This window comes from Mus pahari, chromosome 18, assembly GCF_900095145.1.
Source record: "Mus pahari chromosome 18, PAHARI_EIJ_v1.1, whole genome shotgun sequence".
Taxonomy (NCBI): Eukaryota; Metazoa; Chordata; class Mammalia; order Rodentia; family Muridae; genus Mus; species Mus pahari.
This window is the reverse complement of record NC_034607.1, coordinates 33,421,431-33,439,496: the sequence shown is the minus strand read 5'-3', so window position 1 is coordinate 33,439,496 and position 18,066 is coordinate 33,421,431. Positions and strand designations below refer to the sequence as shown.

The 18,066-nt window shown below is 45.6% G+C and overlaps 1 protein-coding gene across 8 annotated transcripts in view; it reads left to right on the top strand.

The window, feature by feature from the left end:
- Ptprm (protein tyrosine phosphatase receptor type M) overlaps positions 1-18,066 on the top strand; it is a 680,881-nt gene that overhangs the window by 530,882 nt on the left and 131,933 nt on the right. For 4 of the 8 annotated variants that reach the window (XM_029531514.1, XM_029531512.1, XM_029531509.1 and 1 more), the window contains 4 exons: positions 1,703-1,777; positions 1,947-1,973; positions 5,845-5,856; positions 6,575-6,762. In XM_029531514.1, coding sequence (XP_029387374.1) covers positions 1,703-1,777; positions 1,947-1,973; positions 5,845-5,856; positions 6,575-6,762 — 302 coding nt within the window. The remainder of the gene's footprint in view (positions 1-1,702; positions 1,778-1,946; positions 1,974-5,844; positions 5,857-6,574; positions 6,763-18,066) is intronic. The other 4 variants (XM_021218491.2, XM_029531510.1, XM_029531511.1 and 1 more) reach the window with 2 other exon arrangements.

Below are 18,066 nucleotides of genomic sequence, written 5' to 3'. Positions count from 1 at the left end.
ACACACACACACACACACACACACACACACACACGCTCGAACACATGCGCACCATGCAGATATACATACCTGCAAGTTCTCACTCAGAAAGTTCTAGAAGCTGGGAGGTGAGTTACTTTTTAAAATGAGATAGAAAGAAAGAAAGAAAAAAAAAAAAAAAAAACAAGGCTGGAGAATTTAAAAGTAAGGAGAAGTTTATGGGAGTGGGGTGTAATCTGTCCACCAAAGGGAATGCGAGTGATGCCTTCCTCTTCACTATACCATTATAAGGGGGACAGAGAATATGGAAAAGGAGAATGGGCTCTGTATGAATTCTTAAAGACAAATTTTTGGCACAAAGGTGGATTTGAATACTCAGAATCAAATGTATTTTAACACAAAAGTAGAAATAAACATAGTTACTTTGTATCTTCCTCTCACACATTTACTAAGCACATAAAAATGGCTACAGGAGATCAAGGGGCCTTGTGCTCACCACCTGAGCAGTTTATATGTGTACGATTTCTTTAGTTCTTCTTTCTATCAACTGCCGTTTTCCTGGCAACTTGCCAAAGCTGTGCATAAATGTGACCCTTCTCTATTTTAGGGAAATAACCAGGTAACTAACAGGCAACCTGGATTCTGCTCCTCCCTCTGTCCCTGGCGTATCCGCCGTTTGAAAATATGACCATGAGTAAAGGCACTCCCCTTTACAGTGGGGATTGCTTCTGGCAACTAAAATACCTTAACACGTCATCAAAAGGATTACAACCTGAGGAGTCGGAATCGCAAGGATCCACAGCACTGCCAGGGATGGGGTGATGGTATTGTGTGTGTATCTCTGTAGGAACTCAGCATCCAATAAATCACTGAAGTGCTTAGGAGAGCTGTAGCTGTGGGTGATGATGTTGAACTATGCTGAGCAGACATCAGTCTTCACGCTGTAGTGAAGTTGAAAGTGTGCCTTAAGTTATTACCATTTTGGGATGCAGCGGAGAGTTAACATACTACCTGCAAAATTGCAAATGCCCATTTTCAGTGGACTCAATCAGAGGGCTTGACCTTTCCTTTTAGCAATAGAGGAAAAGAAACAGCGTGATGGTCATGTATTCTTCAGAGAAATAATCCAAAGTAGTACTAGTAGTAGTAGTCAAAGACTAAAAGGGCAACGTAGGAAAGTAGTTTCCTTTTCAGTATAGCACAAATCAACTTCACTTTTACGAGCCAGGTTTCAGCAACCCAAGTTTTCAAAATATGAAAAAGGAGAGGATTTTTAGCAAAGCCCCATAATGCTGCCATTCCCTTCGTTCATCAGGAGCCCCATATTGACTTATTCCCACATTTGTACTCATAAACTCCAGCTCAGAGCCGAAGCACAGTCACTAAGTCCAAGGCAAATGTTCCAGAGGAATAAACCTCTTGGATTTCCACATTCAATGTGGTGGCCACTTATAGGTGTTTTCCATTATGGGATAAGAGGAGTCTTTGTCTGATCAAAAGGGTTTGTCTCCTAAAAAGGATAAGGGACGACCCAGAAACTACTGAGAATGGTGGCATTCGCCACAGGTACTTCAATGAATCCCAGAGGCTCCTCCGCATGAGCGGTCTACCTTCACACGAGCAGTCTACCTTCACATGGACCAGCTGCTATGATTCTAGAATGTCCTAGATTCCAAATTCAACCTGCCCATGGCCTCTGACCTGCCTTTTTCTCTCTCCACAGCCGTGTCCTCACCGTCATCCTTTACAATGAAAACAAACACATTGAGCACATCGGTGCCAAATTCCTATTACCCAGGTAATGGGCTGGGCCACCGCGCATCCTCGCGCCACTTGGGTTTTATTGCCTGATGTGAAGCCTCGGCTTCCGGTGGCTTTCCTGGGGAAGTCGGGGACCGTTCATCAGTCATTTACTGTTCTTTCTCTTTTTACTCTCTCTGCACTGCCCTGCTTACGATGTATGACAGACCCATTTGTGCCAACTGCAATCTTAGGTGAGAATGATTCCCTTTCCCAAAGTTTATTTCAGGAGTGACTGAGAAAAATCAGCTGTCCCCCCTAGAGGAGAGCGGAGCTTGTACTGTGCATGATGCCATGGTTAGAAGCGGGGCATGGGGTGGGGTGGGGCTAGGGGCATGGGGCAGGCGATGAGTCTTACTCCGAGGTCTCCACTGGTAGGAAGGACTTGCTGCATGTGGTGGGTAGGGTCATACCAGAGGGCTCCCCTTTTCTGTGTTCAGAATTTAATGCCAGCTCTGATCCCAGGGGGAGATAAACAACACATCATCACTCAGCTGTGTACTTCCCAGAGCTGAATCCTGTCCAATGTGACCGTCATAAAAGTGCAAATGGCTGCTCGTTATTTTCACTTATCTCTCTAAGCACAAAAAAAAAAAAAAAAAAGCCAGTTTCAAAAATAGCATTTTCCTAATGATGCCTCCCCAATGTCACGCAGTGTAGTGATCACAGCGGGGTCTAGACCCCCTGCCCGTCCACCCAGGGAACCCCCCCCCCCAGCCACGCTGTCTATCACATAGTGGAATTTTAACGGAACTGATGTTCAGAATGGCAGGAGGGCGCTTTAGCATCCTGTACTTTGTTATATGTCAGATATCCCAAGAAATGATCTAAACTGTTAGCCCAGTGGGGCAGAATGCATTTAAAGTATGAAATATTCCCAGCAGGGGGTTACAGGAGAAAAGGGCCCGCTTGTACAGTGTAAGAAGGGTGAGGAGACATGGCCTAACCTGGCTGTGCTAAGCAGACAAGCATGGGCTGCTGTGGCGTTTGAGACGTGTATGTAACCCGAGCATGTCCTGCCTGTGTTCTCTTCCTACACTAACCTTCCGGGAAAGGAGCACAGCAAACGCGGCTTCCAGGTATATAATGGTTCACTGTAGCCAGAGCTTCGTCCTCAGCTTCAACTTCTTCTTCCTGACTCTCTTCACTAGGCCTCAGTACCCCAGCTCCCCTCTGTGCTTCTCAGTTCTCACAGTTGTTCCAGTTTCCAAGGAGAGCGGGACTTTGGTCTTCATACTGGAGGGTTTTTTTGGTTTTTGTTTGTTTGTTTGTTTTTTTGGCTTAAGCAAATTGGTTGCCTAAGGGGGAAAACTGAGCTAAGGTGGAGTATGGAGCAGAATATTCGAAGTGGTTATTCTGATGTCCAGTGCAGCCCCCATTCAGGCTCTAATACCAACTACAAAGGGGGTGCTTGGTTTTAAACCCTTCTTACAGGTGAGGGACACAGGCTCATTTCATGCACGCTGACATTGAGATCTCCATGCAGAGCCATCTGTGAAGTTACCGGGTGGGCGAAGATCAGCACACGAGGTGGCGTTCACATCCCAGGTTCCCCTGTAGCTCTCATCCCAGAGGAACCGTGGGTAGAGAGGGCTGAGTCTCGCATTGTCAGAGGGAAGAAAGCATTCAGACAGATTTCACAGCGGGGTGAAGATAAGCTTATTAAACAAATATCATTTTTCCAAAGCCACTGCCTTATTATTAGGAACATTAATGACATCTTTTGAAGTCGATTAAGCTCCCTTTTTCAGAGAAAGCATGACTCGAACAGACAATTCAAGTTTCAAAACTGGTGTGGAAAAAAAAAGTAAGCCTACCACATGCACAGATAACTGTTTTCTTGTAAAATCTGTGCAATAGAAAACAATGGAATAAGTGGTGGGATTTGGAAACTGTGGTGGAACCCCAGGATCTGGTTATCCCTGGAAACCCCCGCAAGAGGAGCTGAGTGTGTCCACTGGTCCTTTACAGGGATAGCATCAGTTAGGATTGACACGGAGACAAGAAGGGATCTTTTGTTAGCAAACAGGGCTCAGCACACGTTATCCCTCTGCTACGTTAATGTTTCATTTTCACTTGCAGAGACCCAGTTCTCACGGAGAATTTAAGTCTATTTTACCTCATTTGCTTTCAAAAACAAATGAATGGATGGATGGATGGATAGCTGGAGACAGACAGGCAGACAGTTCGTTGGTAGACAATAAATGATTGAGCCTCCTCTGTCTCAAAAACAAAGCATCCATTCCAAGTCAGTATTTTCAACTAATTCATGAATGAGTACAGAATTAATTTTCAATTCCTAGAAAATCATTGGAATTAATATATTCAGAAACCTTCCTGATTCTTTCCTCTAAGACATTATTTTTAATTTTAGAAAATTGTTGATGGGTAACTTTTTAATATAGAAAACAGATGACATGGGGTGCTGTTTATCAGTAATAAATCATTTCAGCAGTCAGAGAAAAAACTGATTAATTGCTCATTTTAGTAGAGTCGGGAATTTCCAGGAGGAGAGGTGACCCAGTTTCCCAACAGACATGGCACACGAGTTCCCGTGGACACGTCTGTTGTCAGAGAACAGCTCTCTCTTTCTGGAGGACGTAGTGGTGTGGAGATGGCTGAAAAGGTGTCCCATTCTAGAGATGAGGCCAAAGCATCAATACTCGATGGAGGAACACGGGCACCATTGGCAGCAGCTGTGGCTCCGAGGCCTTAAAACTCTAAAAACACCAGGCCTGGGAGCAGAGCATCCCCAGATTCATGGATGACCACTTGAAAATGCCTGGGTCTTTTAGGTGGTGTTTCTGCTCAGCCACAATGAAAGGCAAATTAATCGTACTCACTACACAAAGTATAAAAACGAAGAGAACAAGAGAGGCACAGAGGGGAAAGTAATTAATGCTCCATTTCTTTTAGTATTTATACAGAGAAGAGCCTTTCTCCCAGAGGAACTAAGAGCCCAGTGGATTGAGTACATCAGCAGGGATCCTGCATTCCAGCTGATAACTTGGCAGCTGCCAAAAAGCAGATCTGATATGCAGATTCCCAGGGGGGGTATTGGTGACTATTAAGATGGGGACATAGACCTTGCTAAATGTCAAAGCAAATCCAAATGAAAAACAAAAACAAATCATGAAATCAGCTTCTCACCCTTTTTTTATTTTGTTTCTTTTTGTGTCTTTAGCCGCCTTGTAGTGACTGGGGTGCCATTTCCGCAACGGCAACATAGCTCCACCCCTGTGTATCACCCTCCATACCATGCATCCCCAGGGGCTTTGCAATGCATACAGAGCAGGGTTGCAGGACAGGCACTAAGTTCCTTAGGACTAAGCATTTAAGTAGAACAACAACCAAAAAAAAAAAAAATCATTAAGAACAACTATAGCTGAAACCCCTGTTTAATATATAATCTGAAATTCCCAAACATCCCATCCTTTCTAATATATTTTTATTACTTATATGTCAAATTGATTTGATATCTCTTTTTCAGTGACTTGGCACTGTGATTTCATAAAACCCTGCCTAGTTTGTGAAACAATGAGAGGGATTCAGCATTTTTAAGGAGTTAACCCATAGAAAAGTTCTTAATCGAATAGCCTCAATTGAACACGTCTGACTCAAACAATTTTTAGTAGATAACACTGTTGCAATTCATCTATCTAATTTACCAATTGTGACCCATTAAAATAGAGCCTATTTGGGCTCCTTTGACCAAATTTTTGACATTAATTTTCTAGTAAAATTTGATTGGCTTTGCTCAAGAAATTTAAAAGACAAATGTATTGTATACAAATAGCCTTTATTTAGTTATTTCTCAGTTTATGGGGGATGAAAAGCAATTTTATACTAATTTTAATCTCCTTTTTGTTATTGGGTGCCTAAATGAGAGAACTCCACCCTAACTCGATGGCAGAGTTGAGGCTCCGCCCTCTGACCATCTCTGGAGAAAGAGTTTAACTGGAAGGCTAAACCACATAGTAGAATTGCCTATAGTTATCCACACAGACTGTTGCTTACGTCCTGTCTCCTTTTTCTCCTCCTCTTCTCTCCTGATCCGATTTAAAGTGCCAATCAATGGTAAGTTCCCCAACCAGCCCCTTGGAGAAACTGCGGAGGGAGTGCGGGAGTGTGTGTCTTACTCACAGACCTAACAGAGCCAGTGTGCTGCCCTGTGCTGGCCTGCATGTTTGCTGTCCTACACCATCCTATGTGTGATGCGTTGGCCCGCAGTGTTTCATTTAGTTTTCTGATCCCAGAGCATGCAAAGTGACTCATTGAAGCATCACTCCCAAACCAGGCTCCCTCTCCCTCTCGGTTTTTTTTCTCTCTCCTTTTGATTTCCTGAACTAAGCGCCCATCCCACCGCTAGCTTTCTATGCCAAATCATTTTGTGCACTTTTCTTTTGCTCACAGAACATTTGTAGAGTTCGTTTCTTTCATCACATAAGTGAGTTAGGTAACATTTGGAAGTGTTACAAGCCTGGCTTTGCACCAGGTCTTGATAAAGTTTCAGATTGAAACTTTCACCAGTTTTTTACCACAGAAATGCTAGAAGGAGCATTTGTCAGTGAGCTTTGCGGAAGCAATATCTCGTTTGGACTGCTTTGTAAAAGCAAAGACCCCTGCCTCATTTCTAGCATATTGCCAATCCTACCTAAACCTACGAACTGTAACTTTTGTTTTCTGGCTAAACCATCCTACAGTGGAGGGATGTCGGCAGCCAGCCTGTTAGTGCCCTGTGGTCCTGACTCGGCCCTCTGGTTCACCTCCTTCTCTCCTTTGTCTTCCTTTCCAGATGAGACCCACACAATGACCAGCGACACCAGCAGCCTGGCACAGCCCCATACTTACAAGAAACGCGAGACCGCAGACGTGCCTTACCAGACGGGGCAGCTTCACCCGGCTATCCGTGTGGCAGACCTCCTCCAACACATCACTCAGATGAAGTGTGCCGAGGGCTATGGCTTCAAGGAGGAGTATGAGGTGAGCCTGGGCCAGCAGCCTGCTGTCAGCATGTTAAGGAAGCTGCGTGGATCCTAGAGATGCCAGGCAGAGGACCAGCTGGGGGTGAGATGTAGACCAAGTTTGCGTGTGTTCAGTGGGAAAGGAAAACCACTTCACATTTTACTTCCTTGTGCAGAAACATACATTAGCAGCAGGCTGTCTTTCTCCTCCTCCTCCTCCTCCTCCTCCTCCTCAACTGTTTTCCTGCAACTGAGTACAAAGTTAAATCCAAGTTCTGTGACTGTCTCAGGAAGGAAGTGTCCACTTAAAGCCGCTGTAGATCAACTATGGGAGACACTATGTAAAGAGCAGACAACAGTAAGGATTAGCTGCTGTCATGGCTATAGCTTCTGTAGTTTCAGCATCCAAGAGTGTACACTGCAGGTAGCGATGTTCCAGAGGGCACCTGCCAGGGGCTCTTCCGAGACCATGGTATACTCCCTACCTTACATAGAGCGCCGAGTTTCCTTCCCTCTCAGGCTCAGTCATCAAGCAGAGTTTGCTAGAAACTCATCCTAGAATCAGAGGAACTTTTCCGACTACACAACATTCAACGCAAAGGAGCGCGCCATCCACTGAGGGTGTGTGCAGGTGTGTGGGGAAAGTAGGATGATTACATCGATTTTTTGTGTTAGTAACGTAAAAAGTAATGTAACATAATTAATATAGTATAATATAATACAGTATAATACAAGCTTGTGGCCATTGTGAAGAGCATGATATCTCAGAATAGAAGCAGGACTACATAGGTATGGATTTCTAAGCCTTGGAATACGTTTTAATCAAACCTTCATGTATAGAATCCTGCATGGGTTAGAAACATCTCTCCTGGCAGTAGAGTGTTGTTGTGATTAGTTGAGTCCCTCTTTGTTATCTAATGTTTCTATTGGTGCTTACACCTGCAAAGTACTCAGAGGCGGCTCCTCTAGCCTGTCTTGGGGTTGTCAGCTTTAAGAAAGATAGGAATCTACGTTACAGAGTCTCGGGATCTGGCAGAGTACCAGTCAGCACCTTGTGGGAAACAGCTCGCGGCAGTTTTCATAGAGTGGCCTCCAAGTCCCAGGCTCCGCCGTGGTTGACATTGTGAAGCGTTTTATGACTTCAGTGATGTACACCACACTAGGCATACCAGAGTGGCAGAAGGGGATCCAGCAGACTTTAAACCACTTGGTGCCAAATTTTGGAGGAGATAATGCATGTTATTAATGATTTTGTGCTTTTCTTTTTTAATTTAAGAAAAGTGGTTTATACAATATATTCTGATAATGCCTTTCCCTCCCCCAACTCCACCCAGATCAGATGATTCCCCAACCTCTCACCCACCCAACTCTGTGCCCCTTTATTTCCTCTCTTTCTTTAAAACACAAGCAAAACCCCCAAACAAGAAGCAGCTTACACAAAATAACTCAGAAAAACAAAATCAACAAAATATACAAGCAAAGAACCAATAAGATAAAAAAAAAAAAAATCCAAGCAAAGCAATATGAGACAAAAATACCATTGAGTTTGTTATGTGTCAGCCAACTATTACTGGGCATGGGGCCACCCCTTATGTGTGGTTCATATGCCCAGTGAAGACTCCATTGGAGAAAACGTTTTCCTTTGCAAGCGGGTTTCAGTTACAGACAGCTTCTTGGTTAGAAGTGGGAATCCACATCCACATCCCCCTTGTGGTTCCGGGACCCCGTCGGGTTTGAACCTATGTAGGCTCCATGCAGGCTGTTGCAGTCTCTGTGGGTTCCTATGTGTCTTGAAGACATGGTTTCCTTGGTGTTGCTCATCCCCCTCTGGGCTTCACACTATTTCTACATAGCATGATTGAGACATCCCATCTAGAACCGAGAGCTCCAAAGTCTCTCGCTCACTGCACACTGTGCAGTAGTGGGTCCCTGGGTTAGTTCCCATCTACTACAGGAGGAAGCTTCGCTGATGATGGCAGAGCAAGGCACTTAGGGATGAGTATAGTTGAATGTCAGTAGGAGTCATTTTGCAACTGTGTCCCAGTAGCAAAAGAATTGGGTTTCCTTCTAGGCCCATGGTCCATCTAATCTTGGGTTCTTGGCCACCCTACCAGTGTCAAGTGTGTGCATTTTATGGTGTGCACCTGAAATCCAATTAGAGAATGGTTGGCTATTCCCACAATCTTGGAACTAGAATTAAGGTAGTACCTTTGTGTACGAAGCCATGCTTTGTATCTCACTATGGGGCACCTTACTTTGGGTTTGGCTTTGGTCACCTCAGCTTGGTCTTAGGCTGAGCTCTCTGTCCATCTTGATTATCAAAGATCCACTACAAATGGCACAAACAGTGGCTGAACCACAGCCCATGTCCCAGAGCAGACACAGACATGCTGTGCCCAGCCACACATGTACCACGGTATGGTGGCAGTGATCTGAGATCAGAAGTCAGCAAAGCCACGGGGATCAATCCTATGGCCCTGGAGTCTCATTTCACTCCTAAAAACATTTCCAGATGAAGTTCTGTATTTCTGCAGCCCTGAAATTCTTAGATTCACCCTTAGTAGCTCAATGTATAATTCAGTGAAATTGACAGCCTTTGCATATTGCCTCATGCACTTTTAAAGGGTAGCTTAGGAATTAATAGGATTAAGAATAAGACTTCCAAAAGCATTAATATCTTATGAAAGACAAAATTAGGTTATTGAGAAAACATAAGCCTAATGAATAGAGATGCTGTCTTAACTCTATCCAATATTCTGCATGCAGATATTGCTCAAATGTTTATTAAAGATGTTAATGTCAAAGAGATTAGTTATAGGCTCAAATAACAATTCATAAAATAGCTGAGTCCAATTTTTCATGGACTATTTAAAAATACCTACCTTGTGTTTACTGTAACAAACCATGGGTAATGCATATCTGAATGTCTGCAAAATTTATTTCCCACTCCAATCTTCTGAGGACTGTTGATCTGCAGGGTATCTTAAACTCATCTTAAACATTCTCTGATTGACAGTTCATTAGGATTTGTTATATCTTAAAATAAAATGCTGTTTGTTAATGAATTTCAAAAAAAAAAAAAAATCTTCGTCTTTCACTCAACCCATTCAGTGATCACTGAAATGGTTTTAAAGCAAATACTCTTGAAACTCAAAATCAATAATCAATTTCTTTAAAAAAAAAAAAAGAAAAGAAAAGAAAAGAAAAGAGAGAAGAAAATGTGAAATAGTTCATGGGTGAGGAGCTACTGAACAAAAATATAAAAATGGAAAATTTTATTTGGAATAATCCCGTCAACTGGCGAGATAGCTCAGCTGTTGAAAGGCAAGGCTCCCAACCCAAAATGTACAAATAATCCCGTCACCCAGTAACTCACCTCTTGCTGCTGTCATAAATGTGACAATTCAGACCAAAACTGGCATCCCCTGTAATCTGTAAGTACAGGAAATTGGTCTGAAGCAATGATATTGAGTAGGCAAACCTATGCAGATTTATGGATGAGATACCTTCCAAAAGTGCACATCTCACAGGAGACTAAAGTCCTGGCCAACCCTGGTGTCTCTGTCACCTAATTCCCTGAGTTTTGTAGCCAAGTCTGTGGGTGATTAAAGCCGAGCTTCAGGGAATTGGGAATAGAATATAATAGAAAGAGCTGCAAATATTCTTATTCTGTTTTTCCTAACCCCACATAATCTTTATCCTTAGGGCAGATAAGGAAAGTCTTTAAATGGTTTGCTTTTTTAAATGCAGTTTGTATGCTGGGCAGTTTTATGTCAACTTGATGCAGACTAGAGTCATCACAGAGGAAGGCACCTCAAAAAAAGAAAATGCCTCGATAAAATTCAGCTGTAGGTAAGACGGTAGGCCATTTTCTTAACTAGTGATAGATGGGGGAGGGCCAGCCCATTGTGGGCAGGGGCCTCCCCTGGGACAGTGGTCCTGGGTTCTCTAAGAAAGCAGGCTGAGCAAGCCATAAGGAGCAAGCCAGTAAGCAGCACCTCTCCATGGTCTCTGCATCAGGTCCTGCCTGCAGGTTCCTGCCCTGCTTGAGTTCCTGGCCTGACTTCTTTCAGTACTAAACAGTGATGTGGAACCATAAGCCAACTAAGCCCTTTCCTCCCCAAGATGCTTTAGTCATGGTGTTTGTCACAGCAGTAGAGACCCTGACTAAGGCAACTAGATTTAGAGCTGTAAATCTAAGCTTAAGGATACACCCTTCTCACTCATGCCTTGAACAGTATGCTTCCTACAGATCTTGAGAAAGTTGTCTAGCCTCTACGAACCTCAGTTTCTTCATTCATAAAGTGAAGTTAGTGCAGCATCAGCCCTTTGCCGTTCTGTGAAGATCTAAGTCATGTGCTATGTCATAAGGACTGAGATTTTTATCTGGCATACAGAAATCCATGTGTTTGTGAGAAAACATTCCAAGTGTTAGTGAGCTTAAGACAAAATGCTCTACTAACAAGTTTAACGTGGTAAGTTGCCCACTGCAACCGACAGACACACATGGGAACACTTCAGTGCCCACCCGCTGTAAGATCACAGTGTGACACAGGAACTAAGTCAGAATGGCTATGCATCTACTACTAACAACTGGCATGACCCGGATATGTTCAGGGTACTACGAAGGACTTGGGTACACCTGATCCAAACCGGGACAAGAGTGACTCCTCTTTCAAGCGGGAGTGGGACTTGCCACAGAAGCTGAAGTGGGGCACATTCCGTATAAACACAAAACAGGAGAGTGTCAGTGTTCTGGAGTAGCCCCGTACCTTAATCACCATGGCTGTTAAAGACACCAGGGTCATGATCACTAAAAGGTTTAAGATGCTGCGCATGAGAAGTATTGATGAGATGATCTATGAGCTGGGAGAAGCAGAGAAGAGTCCAGGAAGTAGGCATGCTCCTCCTTGTGTGGATGGAGAGCTATCTCACAGAAGCTCTTAAAAGTTATTTCTTGGAGACACACAAAAGAGAGTGAGAAAAAAAAAAAAAAAGGAAAATGTATTTGTGGAGAAAGTATTCTAAATGTTCCAGAATGTTTAGCCTCCAAACCCACTGGAGCAAAGAAGGCCTTCCCTACTGAATCATGTCCAGGATAAAAAAAAACGATAGAGACGACTACTCAGCCACTGCCCCAACTCCGTGCACACAGCCATTTGCTCTTTCTGCTTCTCTCCAATCCTCAAGGAAAACCCAGTCACACACTTCATTCAAGACCCCTTGGAATGGTGGCTTCCCCTGCTCTCTCTGGTTGCCAAGTCAACAATGCCTGAGAATTGCCCTAAACTCAGAAAGGCTTCATTAGCAAGCAAGTAGCCAAACAGAAGTGTGTCTAAACAAGGAGGAGACATGCTGTGGAGAGGAGGCAGAGCCCTTCTCTGTGCAGGCTCTGTGTTTGATTTTGTTCTAACAAGGTAGTCATATGGCACAGCTCACCAGGGAGACATAATAATTTGATTCAAAAGAAACCCCTACAGGAATCACAATGAAGAAGCATGCTCTCTTGAACAGAAGATGGCATGTGGTCAGCAGCAAGTGACTCAGACCTGGGCTGAAAGGACTGTGCAAAGGGCAGGTTTGTTTATGTCGCCAGGAGAAATGACCAGACTCTTTCTTCAGAAAAGCAAAGACCAATCTGGATAGACCCCCAGAGGAAAAAATCCGTAGGATTCCCAGAAATGGGGAGAGTCCACAGCTGCATTCTAGAAAGTGGGGACAGGACATTGTGGGACACGGCTACCCAGCCCTGAAGACTGGACAGCCCCTTGTTACCTGAAATTGGAAGGGAGATGTGTCATGACCCTGGAGCTCTGCCTTGACCACATGGCCGCTGTGCTAGACAAGAGTATGCTTGGCCACCCACCCTCCTTCTTGACCCAACACCGAGAACGGGAAGGTCTCAGTGTTGGGGACAAAGCAGTCACGCCCCCCCCCCCCCCCCGTGTAGGCAGCCTGTGTCATGCTCTCCCTCATCCCCGAGGGCCTTGTTCCCTGAGGTTTGCCACTAGTTCAGAGTCCCTCTGAGGAGCCAAGCAGGAAGACGGTGACCTTCTGTAAGCAAGCAGCATACTGTTCTCAGAGAACGTGCTTTGCTCAACCTGTACCATTGAGATAAAGCAATAGCCCTTCCAGATGAGTCACCCCAAGACACACAGCCTTTGCTTTCTCTCTGAAGCAAGGAAGTTCATTTTTCTGTAGCTAGAGTCCAAACTTGGGAGAAGCAGAAGTAATTCTTTGCACACTATTCTTTAAAATACTGTGTTACTACATCCCCCTGTATTTAGAAAAACACCAACGTCTCCTGCTTACCATCCTCGTGTGTCTGCAGGGCGCAAACGCTGGTGTTTAATTTTGTAACTGAATGTGGAGATTGTTCCTTCAGTCAGTTTAAAGCAGGGGAGGGAAGACAGCCTGTCAAACACTACAGCAAATGAGTATCCCTGAGGAGCTCGGAATTTCTTCGAGTGTGCCATCCCCTAGGTGTTCCACTGTAAATATTTGAGTTGTCTCTCCTGCGCCTTTTATCTTCCCCCTACTCTCAAGTCAAATGGTTGGCTCTGTTAAATGGAAGTACAAATATTTCACATTAGCCTTGCAGCCTAAGAAAGAATTATCACCAAAACTCTCTTCCCCACCCTGTAACACGCCTGTTTTCTCTTTGCTTGCGTCCCTGCTTAGAAAAGCCAATAGACCACCACTACCTCTGCTCTCTGCAGACATGGAGCCCTAATTTCTTAACCTCAGATGTCCCAAGCTGGGGAACATGAACCCAGGATTCTTAGAAGGCCTAGCATCAGATCCCTGGCCCTGGCCCTGGCCCTGGCCCTGGCCCTGGCCCTGGCCCTGGCCCTGGCCCTGGCCCTGGCCCTGGCCCTGGCCCTGGCCCTGGCCCNCCCTGGCCCTGGCCCTGGCCCTGGCCCTGGCCCTGGCCCTGGCCCTGGCCCTGGCCCTGGCCCTGGCCCTGGCCCTGGCCCTGGCCCTGGCCCCTGGGGGTTACACAGCACCTCCTCTGTTGATTTTTGCATTGACTGAAGCAGGTGGAAGACAGAGCATTGTGTGTAACTGAGTGGGCTAGAACCCCTTCATGTGATGTCCACCACCTGGTGTGGGAGCGCCTCCCCTCCCCTCCCTTTCTCTCCCCTTCCCTCTCTTTCTCTCCCCTTCTCTCCCTTCCAGCCCACACACTTCTCACAGGTGTCTTTCAGTTCCCATTTCATGTCCTCCAGCACCAGCTAAGTCAATCAATTGCCACAATCAACACAGGCTATTTTCTGTCCCACAGGATATGAAACACACAAAATTACTGAAAACTCAGTTGGGGAGTGGGGCAGCGGGAGGGGCGCTGGCAGGCCCAGTAGGTACTCTGGGATCAGCAACAGCTGCGCCTCCAGTGGAAGAAGCAGCCAAGTGATTCTGACATGTTCTTTTCTTTAATGACTGTGTTGACGGTGAGCCAGGTCCATAAGGAAATGATAAAAATTTCTCTCTGAATTTTTGAGATTGCCTCAAGCTCTTTGGTCAAGTTAGTTGTATGTGTGCATTTCTATAAGGGAGAGAGGGTGTACTTTTTCCTCATGTTATGTGCCTGTGTTAAGTTGCACGGAGAGGCCAGAAGAGGCCTTGGAGTTCCGCTCTACCATCCTTTACCTCATTCCCTTGAGACAGGGTCTCTCTCTAAACCTGAGAGTGGGCTGGCAGCCAGCAAGGGCCCAGCTATCCTCTCTCTACCTCCAACGTGGCTGAGATTACAAGTGTGTGCAACAAGCCACACTTGGCTTGACTTGAACTCAGATCCTCATGGATTTCTCTGCAAATGCTCTACCTGCTGAGCCACCCCCCAGCCCAGCCCACATGTTTAAGTAGTGCAATGGAGAGAACCAGCTTTCCTGTGCGTCCTCCATGTGGTCTTTCCCAAGGGGATGTGTGCAAGTGTGCATGTGCGCGCTCGAGAGAGTGCGTGTTATAGATTGTTGTACCTTGTCTCTGAGTTCAGGGTCTCCGATTTCTGCTGACGTTAACTTCAGTTCCTTTGGCCCCAGCCTCCACTGATGTCATGCAGCAGCTTCAACTTGAGGGAATTAGGTTGGACACCGTTATTTCCCATGGCTCTTCCTTCCTCTGACGTTAGCTCATAGCAGCTGACATTTTCTAATTTCTTTGAAGCACTTCTAGGCAACGGTCTGGTTTCCATTTGGAAGCTGGTTTTTCGAGGTCTCTTTATCTTACCTGAGAGAAGTTAAGCAGTTTCCCCACTTGTTAACATGCTTTTACTGTCACATGCCATTAGCCAAGGAGCATCGTCACAGAGGCTGTGGACCTGGAGGGGCAGGCTAACAGTGTGTCTGGGTCCCAGCATCTGTTAGACCTCATGTCTTTCTTGTATCCTTCATGCTTTGGATTGTCTCTGTAGTGTCACCGCCCAGTACCAAGATCACGACTGTCCAACCCCAGGCTCCCTCCACATTATAGATCACAAGTCCTAACAGCTTCCCCAGCCCCCCTTGCCATTCTTCAATCCGTCTCCTCCTCCTGATACCACAGCCTCTCCCTCATCACTTAAGTGGGTCATAGGGCCCCCTGTCTTCTCCTCTGCAGAATTCTCTCTTGCCCTGTAGTCAGTTTGTCATTGTAAAACATGTATGTCCTCACACTCGACTAATGTTCAAAAACCTATCAGTGCTTTCAAAAACCCTAGGAGGCAGTGTAGCATCCTTGACCCCTCTAGATAGGCACTTGGTGCCTGCCTTAGGCTTTGGCTTCAACCTCAGCTGCTTCCCACCAGTTTTCTTTGCTCAGCTCCAAGGTTCCTCTCACTCCAACACACCTGTAGCTCTGGGCTGCACCCCCCATGTGGCTTCTGCAGACTTCCAATTCCTTTGCCTGACAGATCTCTTCAGATCTAGCTCAGTGGGTCCCATCCCAGCCATCCTCGTCTCTCCTTCAGAGGCAACAGTTGCTCCACAGTGCAGGCTCCCTGCTTTAATATTAGTAAATTGTGTAACTGCTAACATGATTCACTTCATGTTACTTGATTTATCCGATAGCTACATCACTAGTAAGAAGTACTTCTATGTGACTAACTGACGCCGACATATTTAAGCACATACACATTATGATAAATTATAAAGATGGGTATAACTGCCAATCAGTCCAAATGCAGAAGCTGTAGAATGTAGAAGGGAGTTGACTTGGGATCTTGGGAATTGCAGTTCTGGAGATACAGCTTGAGATATCTCTGAAGTAAAGAAAGCTGAGAGTAGGGAGGAGTTTTATGTGGTTTGCTGGATGTTGAGAGGGGACAGGGACTAGGCAAAGGACAGAAATAAAGGAAGATGTGAGCAGATAGGAGGTATCCACAAAGCACAAGCCCATCTTCATCGATTGTGCCCAATGTGAGCTCACTGTAGATGTCTATATTCAGCAAGACAGGGACCAGAGTCCACCGTGTAGGCAGCAGTTGTACGTGAGTTCTGCCTATTTAATGGACTCCAGGCTTCGTTTGGGAATTTTTTTTCAGGGATGATTTTGCCAAAACAAAAAAACAACAAAAGAAAACCAAAAAACTTTATTTTTCCCAACTATTAAAAAAATAGGTCTGGGGATACAGCTCAGTTGGTGGAATGGTTGCCTAATTGGGGTTTGTTTGATCTCCAGCACCATGTAAATCAGGTATTACAGCACCTGTCCCCATAATCCCAACACCAGGAGAATGGAACCAGGAGGTCAAGAAATCCGGGGTCAGCCTTGTCTACATAGTGAGTCTGGGGTCAACCTTGTCCACATAGGTAGTCCACTGCAGACCTCAGACATCAGATCCCAAAGACCTGCACATATTACAGCCCTTTCATAGACCTAGAAAGCCCTCAACAGCAGCCGGGATTACAGCTCTTAGCCCCTAACCCTAACCTGGGTTATTCTGTAACCAGGGCCTGTGGTTTCTTTCCTCTAGTTTTCTGTAGCTTCTTAATCCTTCAGTCTAAGCTTTCTGTCATCTCCTGTCAACTCTCTCCTTTCATCCACCCCTTGCCCCCCTGCCTGGCCAGCCTGCTCCAGAGCTGCTCAAAGCTGCTGCTTTCGCTGACAGCCAGCCAGCTGCTGGGCCACTTTCATAGTTCAGCCTGCTGACCACTCGGCCACGGCTACCATTGCCTCTGTCATTACTACCATTCTGTCTTGTCTGCTGCCGCTTCTTCCCATGACCAGCTCAGGGCACAGTGCTAAAAGGAGAAAAGAAAAGATCGTCCTCAGGACAACTGTTGAAATACAGGAGGGTGTTCGGGCTAGCTCAGTAAGGAAAGCCGAACCGCCTTACATACTCAGAGAAGGGGTATTTGGACTAAATCCCTGCTCCTTTGTTGGCACCCAGCCACCTGTGGAAATTTACACATGAGTTGGTCACAGCCTTACTTCTTGAACACCAATCCCAGCAACCTCTCTGCTAGGAGACTAGATGAGGTGTTCCTACTCTGGTGTTCCTACTCTGGCCACGGGATAAATGATTGCAGGGCCATCTAGAGTCTGGTACACACCCTTTGAAACAACCTCAGCTGGGACTGCACCTTCAGGAGCCGGGACAATCAACTGTAATCCTCAGGAATTTCTCCGGGTGCCCATAGAGTGTTTACTGAGTCTGATGCTGATTCAGGCGTACTCTGGCTTGCTTTTGAACTGATAATCCTTCTGCTCATAGTATTCAGGGGAGCCAACTGCTGCTAAGCAGGGGTCAAACTGCCCCATCCTCAACATAGTTGTTTATTTATAGGAAAATGAACATCAGAAATGACTGTTTTCAATAAGAACTTAAAATTAACCAGTAGCGATTTTGACAGTGTTAAAACAGTACTTAATACCTTCTCCCAGAATCCTCCCCTCCCTCTCAAGGCCAGTGTCTGGAAAGAAGTAGCAGGGTTAGAGGGTTCAGATTTGCAGCCCCAACCACCAGGCTCCAGGAAGAGGGAGTAGGGGCAGCTGGAGACAACATGTGTAAAACCAAGTGACCGACAAGATTTAGTAAGCTTCTTGGGTAGTGGGACACGTGGAGGTACAGAACATGGTGGGCCCACGGGTATCACCTGAGCCCGTGGCCTCTTCACCATGCCCAGTGAATGTATTTCTTCTTCTGGCTATTCATGTCCAGCCTCTGTAACGACTAACAGATAAACAATTGTTACTTTGAACCATGCTTACAGTTATTTCAAACCCAAAGTGGGGGTTGGGGGGAGGGCATGCTGGGAAATATGCCTTATTGTAGTCAGTTGGTTGACTAGAGGAGAGTTGACAACCTGCTGCTGGAGATTGGCATCTAGATGGCAGGGCAGTC